The sequence below is a fragment of the Ornithorhynchus anatinus genome, chromosome 21 (assembly GCF_004115215.2).
Source record: "Ornithorhynchus anatinus isolate Pmale09 chromosome 21, mOrnAna1.pri.v4, whole genome shotgun sequence".
In the NCBI taxonomy this organism is placed as follows: domain Eukaryota; kingdom Metazoa; phylum Chordata; class Mammalia; order Monotremata; family Ornithorhynchidae; genus Ornithorhynchus; species Ornithorhynchus anatinus.
In genome coordinates this window covers 21851972-21868510 of record NC_041748.1, presented here as the reverse complement: position 1 = coordinate 21868510, position 16539 = coordinate 21851972, and the positions used below count along the sequence as shown (strand labels likewise).

General features: G+C 55.4%; 1 protein-coding gene across 1 annotated transcript; it reads right to left on the bottom strand.

Annotated features, from left to right (window-relative positions):
* Nucleotides 1-2511: 2511 nt before the first annotated feature.
* On the bottom strand, nt 2512-5856 carry LIF (LIF interleukin 6 family cytokine). Its single transcript, XM_029048708.2, has 2 exons — nt 5577-5856; nt 2512-3003 (listed from the first exon to the last, which is right to left on the bottom strand). The coding sequence occupies exons 1-2, from the start codon at nt 5673-5675 to the stop codon at nt 2593-2595; spliced, it is 510 nt and encodes a 169-aa protein (XP_028904541.2). The 5' UTR covers nt 5676-5856; the 3' UTR covers nt 2512-2592.
* Between the last annotated feature and the right edge of the window lie 10683 nt (nt 5857-16539).

The following is a 16539-nucleotide window of genomic DNA, read 5'->3' as shown; positions in this document are numbered from 1 at the left end:
GGGGTACTGCAGAAACCAGATCTCCTTCCAATGGACCAGGGCCCTCGAAGGGCCTCGGGGCTCTCTGAAAGAGTGGACGATCAACTCTCCCCCCCTTCGGCCCGGAATCCGCCCCCTTGGATGCGGAGTAGAAGGCGGGTCAGAGTCGCCCCATCCCGCCCCATGGCTGAGATGCTACTTGCCAGCATCCTTCGGGCTGAGGAAACCCGGCTTCAGCCGAAAACCCGGAGGGCCCCCCGCCCCAACCTGGGGGCTCATAGCCCTGGCGACCAGGAACCCGGCCTGAAGCATCGATGGTGGGGAAGGAGATGAGGGTGATGAACAATACGCAAGTCATATGCAGAATAAGTTGCAAACTAACACAAAGGAGGCAGGGAGGCCTAGTGGAAAGAATAGGAGACTGAGAGCCACCGGGGGTTCTTTTCCCGGCTCCGCCACCGGACTGCTGGGTTACCTTAGGCGAGTCCCTACACCTCTCTGGGCCTCCGCTTTCCAACCGTGAAATAGGAACAAGATGCCCGTCCTCCGACCCTCTTGGACCGCGAGTCCGATCGGATTGTCTTGGATCAGGGTTTGATGCACAGTAAGTGCTTAATAAATACCATCATTATCATGATTATTATTACTCTGACTGGAGTCACATTTTTTGCAGCGAGAATAAACTAATGGGAGGCCTCCAGTGAGATGGAGTGACCGGTACTTTGCAATGACCAGTGACTGTGTTGGAGGATAAAACAACCCCCGCCAGACTCCAAATCCCCGCTAGTTGCGCGCGGGGAGCCGAGACTGGACCTAGACACTTCTGAACTTGGTTGTGATCCCCTTGCTGGGAACCCCGGAGCAGATCGCTCAACCTCTCTGGGCCCGACGGGTGCACTCTGACAATTTGCCCGCTGGCACCCACCAGCGCCCCGCCGGCCACCACGCCAGACTGCCGGGTAACCGACGCTTGTAAAGTGCTTTGAGATCCACAGGGAAAGGTGCTCGAAAAGTGCAAAGTGGAATAACCGTGCCATCTGACGTGTCCGTTGGTTGTTGTACTGTTCTCTCCCAAGCGCTTAGTACAGTGCTCTGCACACAGTAAGCTCTCAATAAATACGATTGAATGAATGAATGAATCTGGGAGTCTCCTCAGAACCCCTTTCTGATCGGGGAGGCAGCTAATGTGTTGCCCTCTCCTCTGCCCGTCGGCCCACCCGGCCCTCCGAACGAAGCGCCCGCATTTCCTACCGCCAGCGGAGGGACGCTGTGGAGGGGGAGGGTCAGGGGAGCCTTGCGGCCCAGGCGCTAGCTGGAGACCCCGGGTCCAGACCCATCTCTCCGGGAGACCGTCATTCAGCCGCCGCAAACGCTCCCTCTCCCCACCTCTCCGCTCCCCCTTAAGAAGATGGCCGGACCACCGGGTCTCTGTTGACTGGTGGAGGGCCAACCCTGCTTGGAGGCAGGGGGCTGCCCGTGATGACCACAGGGGTCTCCTTCCTGGCTGCTTGAGGACACCAGAAAGGTCAAGGACGCTGAGGGACGCTGAGGGATATCCTAAAGAAGAAAGACCCCCTGTCCCCTCCAGATTTGACCCCGGAGGTGAGCTCGCCCCCAGTCCTCCCCTCCTCCTCGTGCCGAGAGTGCACTCCCGGGGCCGAGGGGGACCCCGGGGGTTACCCCCACATACCGTATTCGGGAGTCCCAGCCCGAGGATGTGGGGGGTCCGGCAAAGACGTCAGGTCCGGCCCGGGGAAGACTCCAGCCAGCCCCGGACCCCCAAAGCCGACCTGCGTCCCACCCTCCGCTGGGGGCCGGATCGCGGGGGAACGCCTCCCCTCCAGTCGGCATCCCACCGTCGACCCCGCCTTCCGCAAACCGGATGTCGGCCTCCCGCCACCCCTCGTCTCCGGCCCCGGACCCATCCGTCGCCAGCACCGGCTCCCGCGTCGATACACGACGGCGATTCTGTGAGGGGTAACTTCGTCACTGAAAGCACCAATAAATTAACATAAATAGAAAACGCGAATAAATAGCGACCCAATCCGGATCATACAGTATGGCGCCTCTGAGCCGCGGGCTGGCAGACGCCTCCCTCACGAAGCCCGCCCGCTAAGAGATGCCGCGTCTCCGGTGACCTTCCCTGGTCGGGGGCGACGGGGGGTGGTCCTCGGAGAGAACCCGAAGGGCCGTGCGGCCCGACGGTCTCCCCGGTCTTTCCGTGGGCCTGAGCCTCAAAGACACCTTCTCGCCCAGACTCTGGGGCCTCTCCAAGCTGGGTCCCTCGAGCAGGGGGAGGGGACGCGAGAATCAGGCCCGAGGCACACGGTGCTTCGGTAGATAATCTGGGGAGGCGGGAGGGAGGAAGGGTGAAAGAAGGGACCGATGTTGGGGGTCGGAAGCTGACAGGTGCTGAGGGGAGGTGCAAGGGGTCCCCTTTTCCCCGGGAGTTGGACCGGCCCCCTCAGAGACGGGAGCCCAGTCCTCCACCTGCCTGGTTTTCCCGCCCCGAGGAGGAAGAATCCACCAGAGGGTGGGCATCCCACCAACCAAGTGCTCCCGGGGATGACCCGAAGGGCTTCTCCGGCCCTCCGCTCCAACGCCCGCGTCTGCCTACAGGCCCTGGACGACCTTGGCGATGACCTCCTTGTACTTCCCCAGGAGCTGGCACCCCAGCTTGCGCTTCTCGAACTGGTCCTTCTCCCGGCTGTAGCTCCCGTAGGTCACGTCCACGTGGAAGACTTGGAAGCGGTTGCAGAGCTGGCAGGTGAGGTTGTTGAGGAGCCCGCGGAGGATGGCCGTGGTGACCGTCAGGTTGCCGCGCAGGCTCAGGGCGCCGGGGTTGAGGCGGGCCTGGTCCAGGGAGACGTTGCCCAGCGAGGCGTTGAGGTACACGACGATGCGGTATAGCTCGATGAACCGCTCCTTCTTCTGGCGGGACGGGTGGAAGGGCGGGAAGTCCGTCACGTTGGGGGCACATAGCTTGTCGTGTTTGCTCTGGAAGGGCTCACCCTGCGTCGTGTACTGGCGGGAGGGGAGAGGGCGAGGGGGGGAGTCAGCACACGGTGCCCAGGGGAAGGCCTTGCCCTGAGCGTCCTCACTCATCCTTTCTGGGTGGTCTGCCCTCCCCCAATCTCCCACATTCATCCATTCGCCATTCAGTAGTATTGAGCGCTTACCGTGTGCAGAGCACTGTGCTACGTTGGGCGGTTCTCTCTGTGCCCCACAGTTGCTCTCCCTACAAGCACTCGAATTCTCTCCCCCTTCCCCCCCCACAAACTCTTGCACACACATAAACTCAAACACACACACACACATATAACTCAAACCCACACTCAAACTCTCACCCACCCACATACTCAAACACACTCAAACTCTCTCACCCTCACGTGTACTCAAATTGCCCCAGACATTCAGACTCTCACACATACACTAAAACTCTCACGCACACATATATTCCAACTCGCACACCCTCAAACTCTCATACATTCTCTCAAACTTACAAACACACACATCCTCACACCTACACTCAAACTCTCTCACACACTCAAACTCACATACTCAAACTGACACACACGTACTCAAATTCTCACACACATACACTCAAGCTCTCGCACACTCTCAAATGCTTTCCCACAAGCAAACTCTCTCAAACCCACAAACTCACATACTCTGAAATTCTCCCGCAGACATTCAAACTCTCACATAGACCGTCAGCCCGTCAAAGGGCAGGGGCTGTCTCTATCTGTTGCCGATTTGTACATTCCAAGCGCTTAGTACAGTGCTCTGCACATACTAAGCGCTCAATAAATACTATTGAATAAATACTATTGAATAGACACAAATTCTCTCCCACATACACTCAAACTCACACACGTACACTCAAATGCACACTCAACTCTCTCTCTCTCACACGCAAACAGCCTCTCTCACACTTCTTTCTCTGTGCATCTCTCACTCCCACCCCCCTAAAGGATGACCCTCTCCCTGGCCTTCATCCCAGGACCTCTTGACCCCTGGTCTGGGATGGCTCAGGGCATCCAAATCACACCCTGGGGGGTTGGAGGGAGGAGGGACTTGACCCCAGGGTGGGAGGGGGGCACTCCCCCATCAGAGCCCAGACCGGTGATTCCCTCCCGGGCCGGGGCCTTATTTTCCTCACCTGTAAAACGGGGATAAGATCCCCGCTCTCCCCTTCCTCTTAGAGAACTAGCCCCGTGCGTCTGATGTGACGATCGTGTACCATCCCCGGTGCTAAGCACAGGGCTTGGCACAGACTAAGAGCTCTGCGCACACCATAACTAGTTTACGATGAACGGTGCAGGGCAGGACTGAGCTGGGGGGCAGGAAGGGGGTATCGAGCCCGTCTGGCACGAGCGCCAGGGGTGAGGGGAGAGGAGAGGTGGCTCCCGGGCTCTCCTGGCATAGCGGCGGGTCGCCCGATCTCCCCGGATGTGTCTACGTGTAGGTGTGTGCGTGTGCCCCGGCGGCAACGGCGCACCAACACGCAAACCACATCGGAGTCCCGTCCAGGTCCCGTGCCACGGCAACCTCCGGTGGCTGGTCTGCTGCTGGGCTGGGCAGCGCCGGGTACGGCCAGCTCTGAAGCGGGGGGAGAGCCATTGTCGGATATGAGGAAGGAGGGAGTTCCTGGCCAGAGGCGGGACGTGGGCGAGAGGTCGGCGGAGAGATAGAGGAGATGGAGGTCCCGTGAGAAGGTTGGCATTAGAGGAGTGAAGTGTGCGGGCTGGGGTGGAGGAGAGAGTAGTGAGGTGAGGTAGGTGGGGGCAAGGGGATGGACTGCTTTAAAGTTAATGGTGAGGGGTTTCTGCCTCATGCACAGGTAGATGGGCAACCACGGAAATCTCTACCTTCAAGCGAGACAGTAAGCCCCGGATATGCCAGGGACTGGGTTCGATCGGATTATCCTGTATCCGTCCCTGCGTTCGGCGCCGTGCTTTCCACAGAGTAGGCGGTGTGGCCTAGTAGAAAGACCACGGACCTGGGGGTCAGAGGACCAGGATTCTTATCCCGGCTCTGCCAGCTGTGGGGCCGTAGGCCAATCCCTTGGCTTCTCTGGGTCTCAGTCTCCTCATCTGTAAAATGGGGATTCTCTTCCGTACTCCCTCCTTCTTCCACCATGAGCCCCATGAGGGACGGGGACTGTGTCTGACCTGATGATCACGACTCTTCCCCGGTGTTCAGGTCAGAGCTTGGTACATAGTAATACAAATAATAATATTGATAATGAAAATAATGGAATCTGTTAAGCCCTTACTATGTGCCAAGCGCCGTTCTAGAACTAGGATAGATACAAGCTAATCAGGTTGGACGCCGTCCCCGTTCCACATGGGACTCACAGTCTTCATCCCCGTTTTTCAGGTAAAGTAACCGAGTCCCGGAGAAGCGAGGTGACTTGTCCGAGGTCGCACAGCAGACAAGTGGGGGAGCCGGGATTAGACCCCACATCCTCTGACTCCCAAGCCCGCGCTCTTGTCCCTAGGCCATTAACAAATCCCCCGGCTATTACTGTTCCCGCTGAGCGCTGGATAAACAGCAGGACCGGCCCATCCGGGGGAGGGTCGGCAGACACTTACGTAGAGGACGAAGAGGCCCTGGGCGCTGCTGTTGAGTTGGTTGAGCTGACTTCGGATCTGGTGGGTCACGTTCTGGCATAGATGCCTGTTGGCACACATGGAGTTGGTCGGGGTCACGGGCAGGGGGGTGCAGGACCCCGGCTTCCATTGCAGAACCAGCAGCAACGGCACGACTCCTGGGGAGGGGAAGACAAGGTCAGGGGGGGGTCGGGATCACCGACAGAGCGAGGAGCGGGGATGGGGAAAGTTGCTCTTCCTTATCAGCCACTGGCATTTAATGAGCCCTTATCGCGTACGAGCTCCGGTGAGCAGGGAACACGTCTATCGACCCTGTGTCTCTTCCTCGCCCAAATGCTTAGTACAGCGTTATGAGCACGGTAAGCGCTCAGTAAATACGACTGGATGAATACAGTGCTCTGCACATAGTAAGCGCTCTGGGTCGGCCCGTCATCGGGCAGGGATTGTCTCCATCTGTTGCCGAATTCTCCAAGCGCTTAGTACAGTGCTCTGCACATAGTAAGCACTCAGTAAATACTATTGAATGAACGAATGATTGCTCTGCACTCAGAAACCACTCAGTAAATACCAGTCAGTCAGTTGTATTTATTGAGAGCTTACTGTGTGCAGAACACTGTGATAGGCGCTTGGTAGAGGACAACAGAACAATAAACAGATACTTTCCCAGCCTACAACAAGCTTACAGTTTAGACATTAATAACGGTAATAATAATAATGCTATTTGGTAAGCACTTAGTATGCGCCAAGTACCGTACGAAGAACTGGGGTGATATGAGCAAATAGGGTTGGTCCCTGTCCCTCATGGGGCTCACAGCCTTAATCCCCATTTTACAGATGAGGTCACTGAGGCACAGAGGAGTGAAGTGACTTGCTCAAAGCCATAAAGCAGACAAATGACGGAGCCGGGATTAGAACCCATGACCTCCTGACTCCCAGGCCCATGCTCCATCCACTGCACCATGCTGCTTAATCTAGACAGAGCTGACAATTTCGACTAAGCGCTGGGGCGAGTACGGTATAACAATAACCAGACGCCTTCCCTGCCCACAACGAGCTTCCGGTCTCGACAAGGAGTTTACAGTCTAAACTGACAGATCCATCGCGGAGCACTGGATTAAGGAATTAGGAAAGTACAATACGTCGGAGTTGCTAGATGCGATCCCTTACAGTCTGCTGGGGGAGACAGACGTGAAAAGAAATTACAGACAATGGGAAATAGGAGAGTATAAAAGGGGGGTTCCATTAGTGCTGTGGGGTGTTGCATCAAAGTACTCAGTGGGCACCCACCCAAGTTCATCGTCGATGCCGTGAACTGAAGAACTTAGTCTAGAAAGGCCTCCAGGAGATCTGATGGTAGGGGGGGAATCCATCGGTCCATCAATGGTATTTACTGAGCGCTTACTGTGTGCGAGGCACTGTATTACGCGCTTGGGAGACCAGAGAAGCAGCGAGGCCAAGTGGAAAGAGCCCGGGCCTGGAAATCAGAGGACGTGGTTTCTAATCCCGGCTCTGCCCCGTGTCTGCTGTGAGACCTTGGGCAAGTCGCTTCACTCCTCTGGACCTCGGTTCCCTCACCGGTCAAACAGGGATGAAGACCGAGAGCCCCATGTGGGACGGGGACTGCGTCTGACCTGACAACCTGGAATCTACCCCGGCTCTTAGAAGAGTGTTTGGCACATAGCAAGCGCTTAACAAATTCCACGGTTATTATTACTATTACAATATATGAGACATTCCCTGCCCACAGCGAACCATTGTCTGGGCAGGGAGGGTCCCCATCCCTAGAGCAGATGTCTCTGGGTCAGGGGTCAGGGGGTCAGGAGGTCAAGGAGGCAGGGAAAGGTGGGGAGCAGGAGGCGGTTCGACGCTTGCTTCCGTGAGGCTGAGTTGCCTGTCAACCTGCCAGGGGCTCCCGGCAGCCTGGGCCAAAACGCCCCACCCCGGCTCCTCTGTTTTGTTTGGGTTTGGCGTAGGGAGGAACCTGGAAGCGGCAGAAATGGCTCCCACCCATGGGCTGGGGGGCGGTCAGCGGCCTGGGACTGAGGGGGGGACGGAAAGGGGGCCTAGAAGGTGAGAGGTCACAGCCCCTCCATTCCCGCCCGCCCAGGGTGCAGGTGAACGAGGTGTGCGGTTAATAATAACACTCGTGGAATTTGTTCAGCGCTTACTCTGTGCCAAGGGGTTTGTACCTCAGTCATTTCTTCCGTAAAATGGAGATTAAGACCGTGGGCCCCACGTGGGACAACCTGATTATCTTGTATCTATCCCAGCGCTCAGAACAGTGCTTGGCACATAACAAATACCATCATTATTATTATTACGGAATAATCGGGTTAGACGCGGTCCCTATCCCACAGGGGGCTGACCCTCCTAATCCCCATTTTACAGATGAGGCAACGGAGGCCCAGAGAGGTGACTTGTCCGAAGTCCCACAGCAGACGTGGGACGCTCTGACTCCCGGGGCTTTTTCCACTAGGCCCCGCTGCTTCTCCGGGGTCAGTCCAAGCCCAGAAGTCTCACGCTTCAGATCCTCTGGGTGGGGAAAGGGGGAAGGAGAGACAGCCCCTTCGGGCTCCGCGAATGATGCTGAAACCGGATGAAAGGGAAAGTTACTAGAGGAATGGAAGAAGGAAAGTGAAAGGTAACTTGGAGGGCATTGGGGCTTGTCTGAGGATGCTTCTTCCAGCCTCCCCCTCGGACCTGGGGCTCATTCCTCCAGCCTGCACTCTTTGCTCCTCTAATGCCATCTCATCTATCTCTCCGCCGACCTCTCATCCCCGTCCTGCCTCGGGCCTGGAACGCCCTCCCCCCTCGTATCCGACAGACAAATACTCTCCCCACCTCCAGAGCTTTATTGAAGGCTCAAAATAATAATAATAATAATAATAATAATTGTACGCTCGGGAGAGTACAATGCAACAGAGTTGGCACACACGTTCTGTACCCACACCAAGCTTGCAGTCTCTAGGTTCCAGAAGTTCTCAGTGAGAGTCCAGATTTTCCAAGAATAATCAAGAGAATGGAACACACATTAAGCTATTTAGGAAAAGTTTGCTTCAAGGAAGAGATGCAAGATTAGATTGTCAGCACCTTGGGGACAGGAATCGTATCTTTTACCTCAACTGTACCTTCCCAAGCGCTTAGTACAATGCTCTGCACACAGTAGGCGATCAATAAATACAACCGATTGACACCACCCAAACCGCTAAAAGGGAGGGAGACTGGGGATCTTATCCCCATTCTACAGATGAGGCAACCGAGGACTGGAGATAAGTGACTTGTCCAAAGTCATACTGCCAGGTACAAAGCGGTCCTGAGATTAGAATCTGGGTCGCAAGACCCCCGAGCTCCTTCCACCAGGCCACACCGACTGAGAAAATGCTAGACTCAAAAGGTTAAGGTTCTAATCTCAGCTCTGCCACTTGACTGCTGTGCGGCCCTGAGCAAATCACTTCACTTCTCTGTGCCTTGATTACCTCATCTGTAAAAGGGGGAGTGAGACTGTGAGCCAAACTTAGGACAGGGACTGTGTCCAGACCAATTAGCTTGCATCCACCCCAGCGTTCAGTACAGTGCCTGACACATAGTAAGCGTTTAAGAGATACCACAAAACTAGAGACCCTGGAACACGCTGAGGGGGGACCCCTAGATTGAAGCATGGCTTAGTGGATCGAGCCCGGGCCTGGGATTCAAAAGTCCATGGGTTCTAATCCCGACTCTCCCGGTCTGCTGTGTGACCTTGGACGAGTCACTTCACTTCTCTGGGACTCGGTCGCCTCATCTGTAAAATGGGGATCGAGACCGTAATTTGCTTGTATCCAACCCCAAAGCCTGCACAAGGTAAATGCTTAACAAATACCATAATTATAATTATAATGGGGGGGTACCCAATTCTTGTGGAAGCTGGAGGGCAGAGCCAGGTTTGTGCCAGGGAAAGGAAGAGGCTGGGGGCACCTGCTCCTGATCCGGGGCCACTGGCTACCCTCCCACCTCCCAATACCCAGAGGCCCCTACTTGGCTGGGCGGCCGCATTCCTGGGTCCTCTCCCGGGGTCAGCCTAACCCTGACCGCTTCGGGGGCGCCTCGACCCCGCCGCCTGGAGCAAGGAATCCCCAAAAGGGGGGTTCACCCCCACCAAGCCACCCCCAGACTCTTCTGCACGCGCGGCTCGGGGATATCGGGGGGCCGGGGAGAGGGATGGGGAGGGGATCAGGGGGTCACTCACCTGCCCTCGGAGCTGCAAAAGAACTCGTTGCACGAAGCCGGTTGCCCACCCACAAACCCTTCACCCCCAGTTTCAGGGGGGGACCCTCCCTCTTGCAAATCAGGGGTTCAGGCGCCCCAGGATGAAGAGACTCAGGAAACCCCATTCCCGGGGGTAGACCCCTCTCTCCTTCCAGCTCCCTCCGACCGAGAGGGTCAGCGGAGGGGTCCCCGATGGGAATGGGGGGGGGTCTCCCCTATCCCCCCACCTCTCAGGGAGCTCAAACAGCTTTGGGAAAGAGTCGGAGCCGTTTGCAACTCTCCGGATGTTGGGAAAGAAAAAAAAAAAAGCACGATGCCAGGGAGTCTCCATAATCCAGAGCAAAAAAAAATTCCTCCCCGCTCCTTCCCTTTCCCACCCAAATTATTCCCAAAGCTCATCCAGATGCAGCGTTCAAAGGAGGGCGCTCCCTCCCTTCCCCCCCACCCCCCATCCTAATGAAGAGCTGCAGAAGCCAAAGACGGTCAAGAAACTCGAGCAATTTCTTTTTTTTTTTCCTCGCTTGCTCGCTTTTTTTCTCTCTCTCTTTTTACCTGCTGCCAGGACCTTCATTATTGGCTGGACTTCGGGAGCGAGTTTTTGGAGACTTTATGTTGACAAAGAAGTTTCAGAGTTCCATGCTCAAACTGGGGGATTTGACTGATTTATATACCGGAGCCTATGTTGTAACAGAGAGAGGGAAAAAAAAAAAAAAGCTATATTTAGACATCGCACCAAGCCATTCAAAAAACTATCCAGTCCAGGAAGTCATAGTTACTAAGTTCATTACATGGAAATTATGAATGGAGTAGAGTAAGAAGGTGGGGGGAGGGCCAGACACCCTTTCTTCTTCTTCTTCTTCTAAGAATTCCTTTTTATTCTTCATTCGCCTGAAATGAGGTGGTTTTTCTAGGGTGGCTTCCTGAATCGTTGGAAGAGGAAAAAAAGGACCCTAACTCCCACCCCCCTCCTCCCATCTCGTATCCCGACCTAGACGTGTCAGACTGAAAAAATAAAAACTTCAAAGTGTCTTTGACTCACCTATTCTTTCCCCTAAAATATACTGCCGCTTCTTTGAAAGGAGGATATTGGGGAAAGTGATTGCACAATTAGAGAAAGGGTTTGATCATACGGAAACATGAGGCCTCGCCCTCTCCAGAGCCCTGGTTCCGTTGCTGGAAGCTGCCTCCAATTTGGCCAGAAATAAAATTCATTTTACGGGGAGGCGCGGCCGGGATCAGTTATACGTGGACAAGGCGGTGAGGGGGTTTCTGTTTTCAGGCGCGTGTTGTTCGGTGTTTCCCATCCACGCGGGACTTGCTCGAGGCTTCGTCCGTTACAGCTCTCACCTCTACCTGGTGGAGCCGTCGAAATTTTCCCGGCCGAACTCAAAAAGTCCTCCTTAAAATCACCTGGACCCGATTGTCTTTTTTTTTAGAGGGGGGAGGGAGAGGGTCAAGTCGGGGCTCACCAGGCCGTCCCTATGCCTCAGTTTCCCCGACGGGTGAGCGGGGATGGCGGGGGCGGGAAGGGCCATGCCTGCTGTCCATCAGAAGCAGGGAGCAGCGTGGCCTAGTGGATTGAGCCTCAGCCTGGGCGTCAGAAGGACCCAGGTTCCAATCCCGGCTCCGCCGCTTGTCTGCTGGATGAACTCGGGCAAGTTACTTCACTTCTCTGGGCCTCGGTGACCTCATCTGTAAAACGGGGATTAAGAACGTGAGCCTCCAGTGGGACAGGGACTGTGTCCAACCTGATTAGCTTGCATCTAACCCAGTGCTTAGAACGGTGCTTGGCATATAGTAAGCGCTTAACAGATACCGTCATTTTTATTATCATCAGAACCAGTCGGGGGTGGGGGGGGAAGTGCTTTGAGATCCCCGGGAGGCAGGGACACGCGAAGGCTGCTGGGAGGATAGCGTGGGCCAAGGAGGCGAACCGGTTGGAGGACCGGGTCGGATTTCTTCCATCCAGCGTGATTCCATCCGCTTTTGCCGAGTGATTGGGGCTGGGAGAGAAGAGGAGGAGGAAAAGGAGGAGAGGTCTGGCCCACTTCCCTGCTGCTTTCAACACACAGACACCCACGCAAGCACACGGGCTCACACGCTTTTGCACACAGAGCAGTCATTCACATACAGACGTCCCCCATGCGTGCGAGCACACCCATACACACACAATCACCAGCGTGATGTCAGATACTTTGACACACCTTCCACACACATGCAACGTGTGCTTGCTTGGGTGGTCACCCGCACGCGCAAACGCACGCCTGCGACGTACCCGCATAGGCACGAGTATCCAAACCCCGGCAGATACACCTTCCACACACACAGGTGCGGGGACCGGCACCCACACCCACACTGGAATACCCACTTGTCACATACGTGCCCAGGCAGTAAAATAATAATAACAGTAATAACTATAAAAATAATTGGTTAAGCCCTTACTACGTGCCAGGCACTGTACTAAAGAGCTGGGGTGGATACAAGCAAATGGGTTGGGATACAGTCACTCCCTGTCCCACGTGGGGCTCACAGCCTCCATCCCCCTTTTACAGATGAGGTCACTGAGGCCCAGAGAAGTGAAGTCACTTGCCCCAGATCACCCAACTGACAAGTGGCGGAGCCGGGATTAGAACCCACGACCTTCTGACTCCCACGCCCGTGCTCCACCCAGTGCAGACACACACCATCTAATCATAATGCTTGTTAAGCACTCACTACGTGCCCGGCCCTGTACTAAGCGCTGGGGTAGACAACAGGTAAAAAGGTTGGACGCAGTCCCTGTTCCTCCCAGAAGGCTCACGATCTTCATCCCCATTTTACAGATGAGGGGACTGAGGCCCAGAGGAGTGAAGCGACTTGCCCAGGGTCCCACAGCAGACCAGTGGCAGAACCGGGATTAGAACCCAAGTCCTTCTGACTCACAAGACTGGCCTCTATCCACTAGACCACGCCGCTCTCTATTCACATGTCGGGGCACCAGCACCCACCCCCATGCAGACATACACCCCGGCACGCACACGCAGGCAGGGACGCCAACACCCGCATACACCCGTCACCCAGATGCACGCAAACACTTGCGTGTACACACACACATGAAAACACACATCCCGGAGAAGATGTTTTTCCCGGCTTGACTCCTTGGTGGCCTCCCTCTTCCTGGCCTCCTCCCCTTCTGTCACCTTAGCGGGCAGCTCTTCACACTCCCCCCCTACCCCCTTCCCCCAGACCCCCCCCCCCAGATGCCCCCTCCTCCTGCCCCACCCAGGTCTGACCCGTTCCGGGTCCTGGTCTGGCCCCGCCAAGACCTGTGCTCCCCACACGCACACGCGTGGCCTTCCAGGCCGGAGACTTGCGGAGCCCCTCTCCAGCCCCTTCCCGGTCCCCTCACCCCCCGAGCATCACACCCTCCCAGGGCAGGATCTGATAAAACCTGGAGCGGAAGGCCAGCTGGTCTGGAGTTGAGTTTCTGAATGGCAGGGTGGGCCAGATAAATACATCTGGGCGGACACCACGCCCCCTTCTAACCCCTAACCCTCCTCTGCTCCCCTCCTTACCCCACCCCCACCCACTTCTGCTTTCCTCTCGAAGAGCAGAGAGACTCTGGATCCCCATTTTCTGACTTCTTAGGCAGTTAATAAAGCTCCTCGAGGGTAAGGACTCTATCTTGAGTGAATCTAGAGAAGCGTAGTGGATAGAGCACAGGCCTGGGGGTCAGAAGGAACTGGGTTCTAATCCCATCTCTGCCACGTGTCTGCTCTGTGACCTTGGGTAAGTTACTTCACTTCCCAGGACCTCAGTTCCCTCACCTGCAAAATGGGGATTAAGGCTGCGTCTGCTGTGTGACCTTGGGTAAGTCACTTTACTTCTCTGGACCTCAGTTCCCTCAAATGTAAAATGGGGATTAAGAGTGGGAGTCCCACGTGGGACAGGAACTGCATCCAACCTGATCAACCTGTATCTACCCCAGTGCTTCGAGGAGTGCTTGGCACATAATAAGCGCTTAACAAGTACCATAATTGGTATTATTATTATTGAGCTTGGGTTGTAATTTCCTAGCCCTTGATATTACTATTTTTTAATGGCATTGGTTAAGCATTTACTGTGTCAAGCTCTGTTCTAAACACTGGAGTAGATACAAATCAATCAGGTCGGATACAATCCCTCTTCAACAAGGAGTTCACGGTCTAAGTAGGAGGGAGAACAGTTATCGGATCCTCATTTCCCGAGTGAGGAAACTGAGGCACAGAGAAGTTAAGTGACTTGCCCAAGGTCACACTGCAGGCAGGTGCTTACTACAGTGCTGTGAGCTCAAAGTTAATACAACTGACAGACAAAAGGCAGAACTGGGATTAGAACCCAGATCCCCAATCCCCAGGCCCGGGTCTATCCACTAGACCACACTGCTTGGTATGGTACCCTGCGTTCAGTAGGCGGGCATTCACTAAGCACCTTTATTCTTACTACTGTTATTCTGTACCAAGCACTGTGCTAAGCACTGGACCCCTTCAAAATGTACAAGCGAGAGCTCCACTTCCTCCTTCCATCTGAGATCCCAACCCACCAGTCCCTAATCAATCAGGCCATTAGTTAATCAGTGGATCAGCTCTGTACTAACTCTTGAAGAAATAAGTGCTCCCCACACACACACACACACACACACAAAATCAATTCATCAATAGCATTTATGAAGTGCTTACTGTGGGCAGAGCACTGTGCGAAGCACTTAGGAGAGGACACTCTAACAGAGTTGGGAGACATGTTCCCTTCCCACAACGAGCTTAGAGTCGAGAGGGACAGATGTTAATAGAAATAAATACATTCTCTAGACTGTAAGCTCGTCGTGGGCGGGGAATGTGTCTGCTGTATTGTTCTACTGCTCTCCCCCGAGTACTTAGTACAGTGCTTCGCCCAGGGTAAGCACGCAATAAATACGATTGAAGGAATGAATATGGACCTAAATGCTCTGGGGCTGAGGTAGGGGTGAAGAGAGGAGGCAAACGCGCACCCAAACCCACACGCAAAGGGGCTCCCTTTCAGGCCCCAGCCCTCCCCACCCCCAATTTAAGGGTAGGGGGCTTTGCTCCTCCGGCCAGACGGGGGGGTCTAGGACCGGGGCTGTTGGGACCGCGGGATCGCCCCTCCTTCCCTCGGCCTGCCGGTGTCCGGGTGGAAGGGGTGGCTTCTTGGGGACGGGGGCTTCTACCCGCCCACCCTCTCTCCTCCGCTCTTGGGAAGAGAGGAGCTTCTGCTGGCTTTTGGTCGCCCCGGACAACGCCGCCGGGGTCCTCGTGGAGCACGTCCTCAGCTCCGGGCGGCCGGGCCGGGGTCGTGACCCTCATCCACGCCCCAGAGTGGCAGCTCCCGGCAGGCTGTTTCCAGCTGTGATTTCATCTCCCGCTTCATCTTCAGGGGAGCAGCGTGGCCTAGCGGAAAGGGCCCGGGCCTGGGAGTCAGAAGGATCTGGGTTCTAATCCCAGCTCCGCCACTCGTCTGCGGGGTGACCGCGGGCCAGTCGCTTCACTTCTCTGGACTGCCGTCTCGTCTGGAAAATGGGGATTAAGACTGGGAGCCCTGTGTGGGACAGGGACTGTGTCTGACCTGATTTGCTTGGATCCACTCCAGTGCTTAGTACAGTATAGGGCAGAAAATAAGCGATTAACAAATACCACTATAATTATTATTATTATCATCTCCTTGAACACAAAGTCCTGCCGGGAGCGGGGGATGCAAACCCCTGAAAGAGGCTTGGGGGCTGAGGTGGGGGTGAAGAGAGCACGCAAACACGCAAACACACCCGCCCACACAAATACACACCCCTGCTCTCTCTCTCTCTAAGGTCCCAGCCCTACCCAGCCCCCCATTGAGGGTAGGGGGCTCTGTTACCATCAAAGGGTCCCTCAGAAAACCTCAAAGCCCCCTCCTCGCCCCGGCCTCTTCCTCACGTGGCCAGGGGAAGCAGCACAGCTTAGTGAAAAGGGCCCGGAGGTTGCCGAGACCTGGGTTCTAATCCCGGCTCGGCCACTCGCCCGCTGGGCGACCTCGGGCAAATCACTTATCCTCTCTGGGCCTCACTGTCCTCAACTGTCAAATGGGGATTCAATACTTGAGGGAGACAGTGAGCTCCTTGTGGGACAGGGACTGCATCCGATCTGCCTAACTTGCATCTACTCCAGCGCTTGACACATAGTAAGCGCTTAGCGAATACTACGAAACCACTACTCTTAGGGGGAGCTTCTTTCATTAGGTAAGTCAGACCCTCATCCCGTTCTGTCCCTATGACCGATCCCCACTTGACACTATCTACCGTCCCCCCAAAGTCTGGAGGGCCACAATCCACCCCATTTCACAGCTCTCCTGAAATCCCACCTCCTCCAGGAAGTCTTCCCCATCTCTTCCACCCACCCCAAGCACCAAACCCACCACCGCCTCCCACCCTTTGTGTCAATCAATCAATGCTATTTATTTATTTTTTCAATGGCATTTGTCAAGCGCTTATTCTGGGTCAAACGCTATCCTAAGCGCTGGAGTAGATATAAATAGGACGGAGCACATGGGGCTCACAGTCTAAGAAAGAGGGAGAAGAGGCATCCCCATTTTACCATTGAGGAAAGCGAGGCCCAGAGAAGCGAAGCGACTTGCCCCAGGTCACATGGCAGACAAGGGGCAGAGGCAGGATTAGAGCCCATCGAGAAGAAGCGTG

Bases quoted from the DNA above. Each gene is read 5' to 3' on its own strand.
- LIF (XM_029048708.2), bottom strand. From the start codon at position 5,675: ATGTGTGCCAACAGGCATCTATGCCAGAACGTGACCCACCAGATCCGA. The intron at 3,004-5,576 runs GTAAGTGTCTGC...CCCTCCCGCCAG, and splicing joins AGGGCCTCTTCGTCCTCTAC to TACACGACGCAGGGTGAGCC.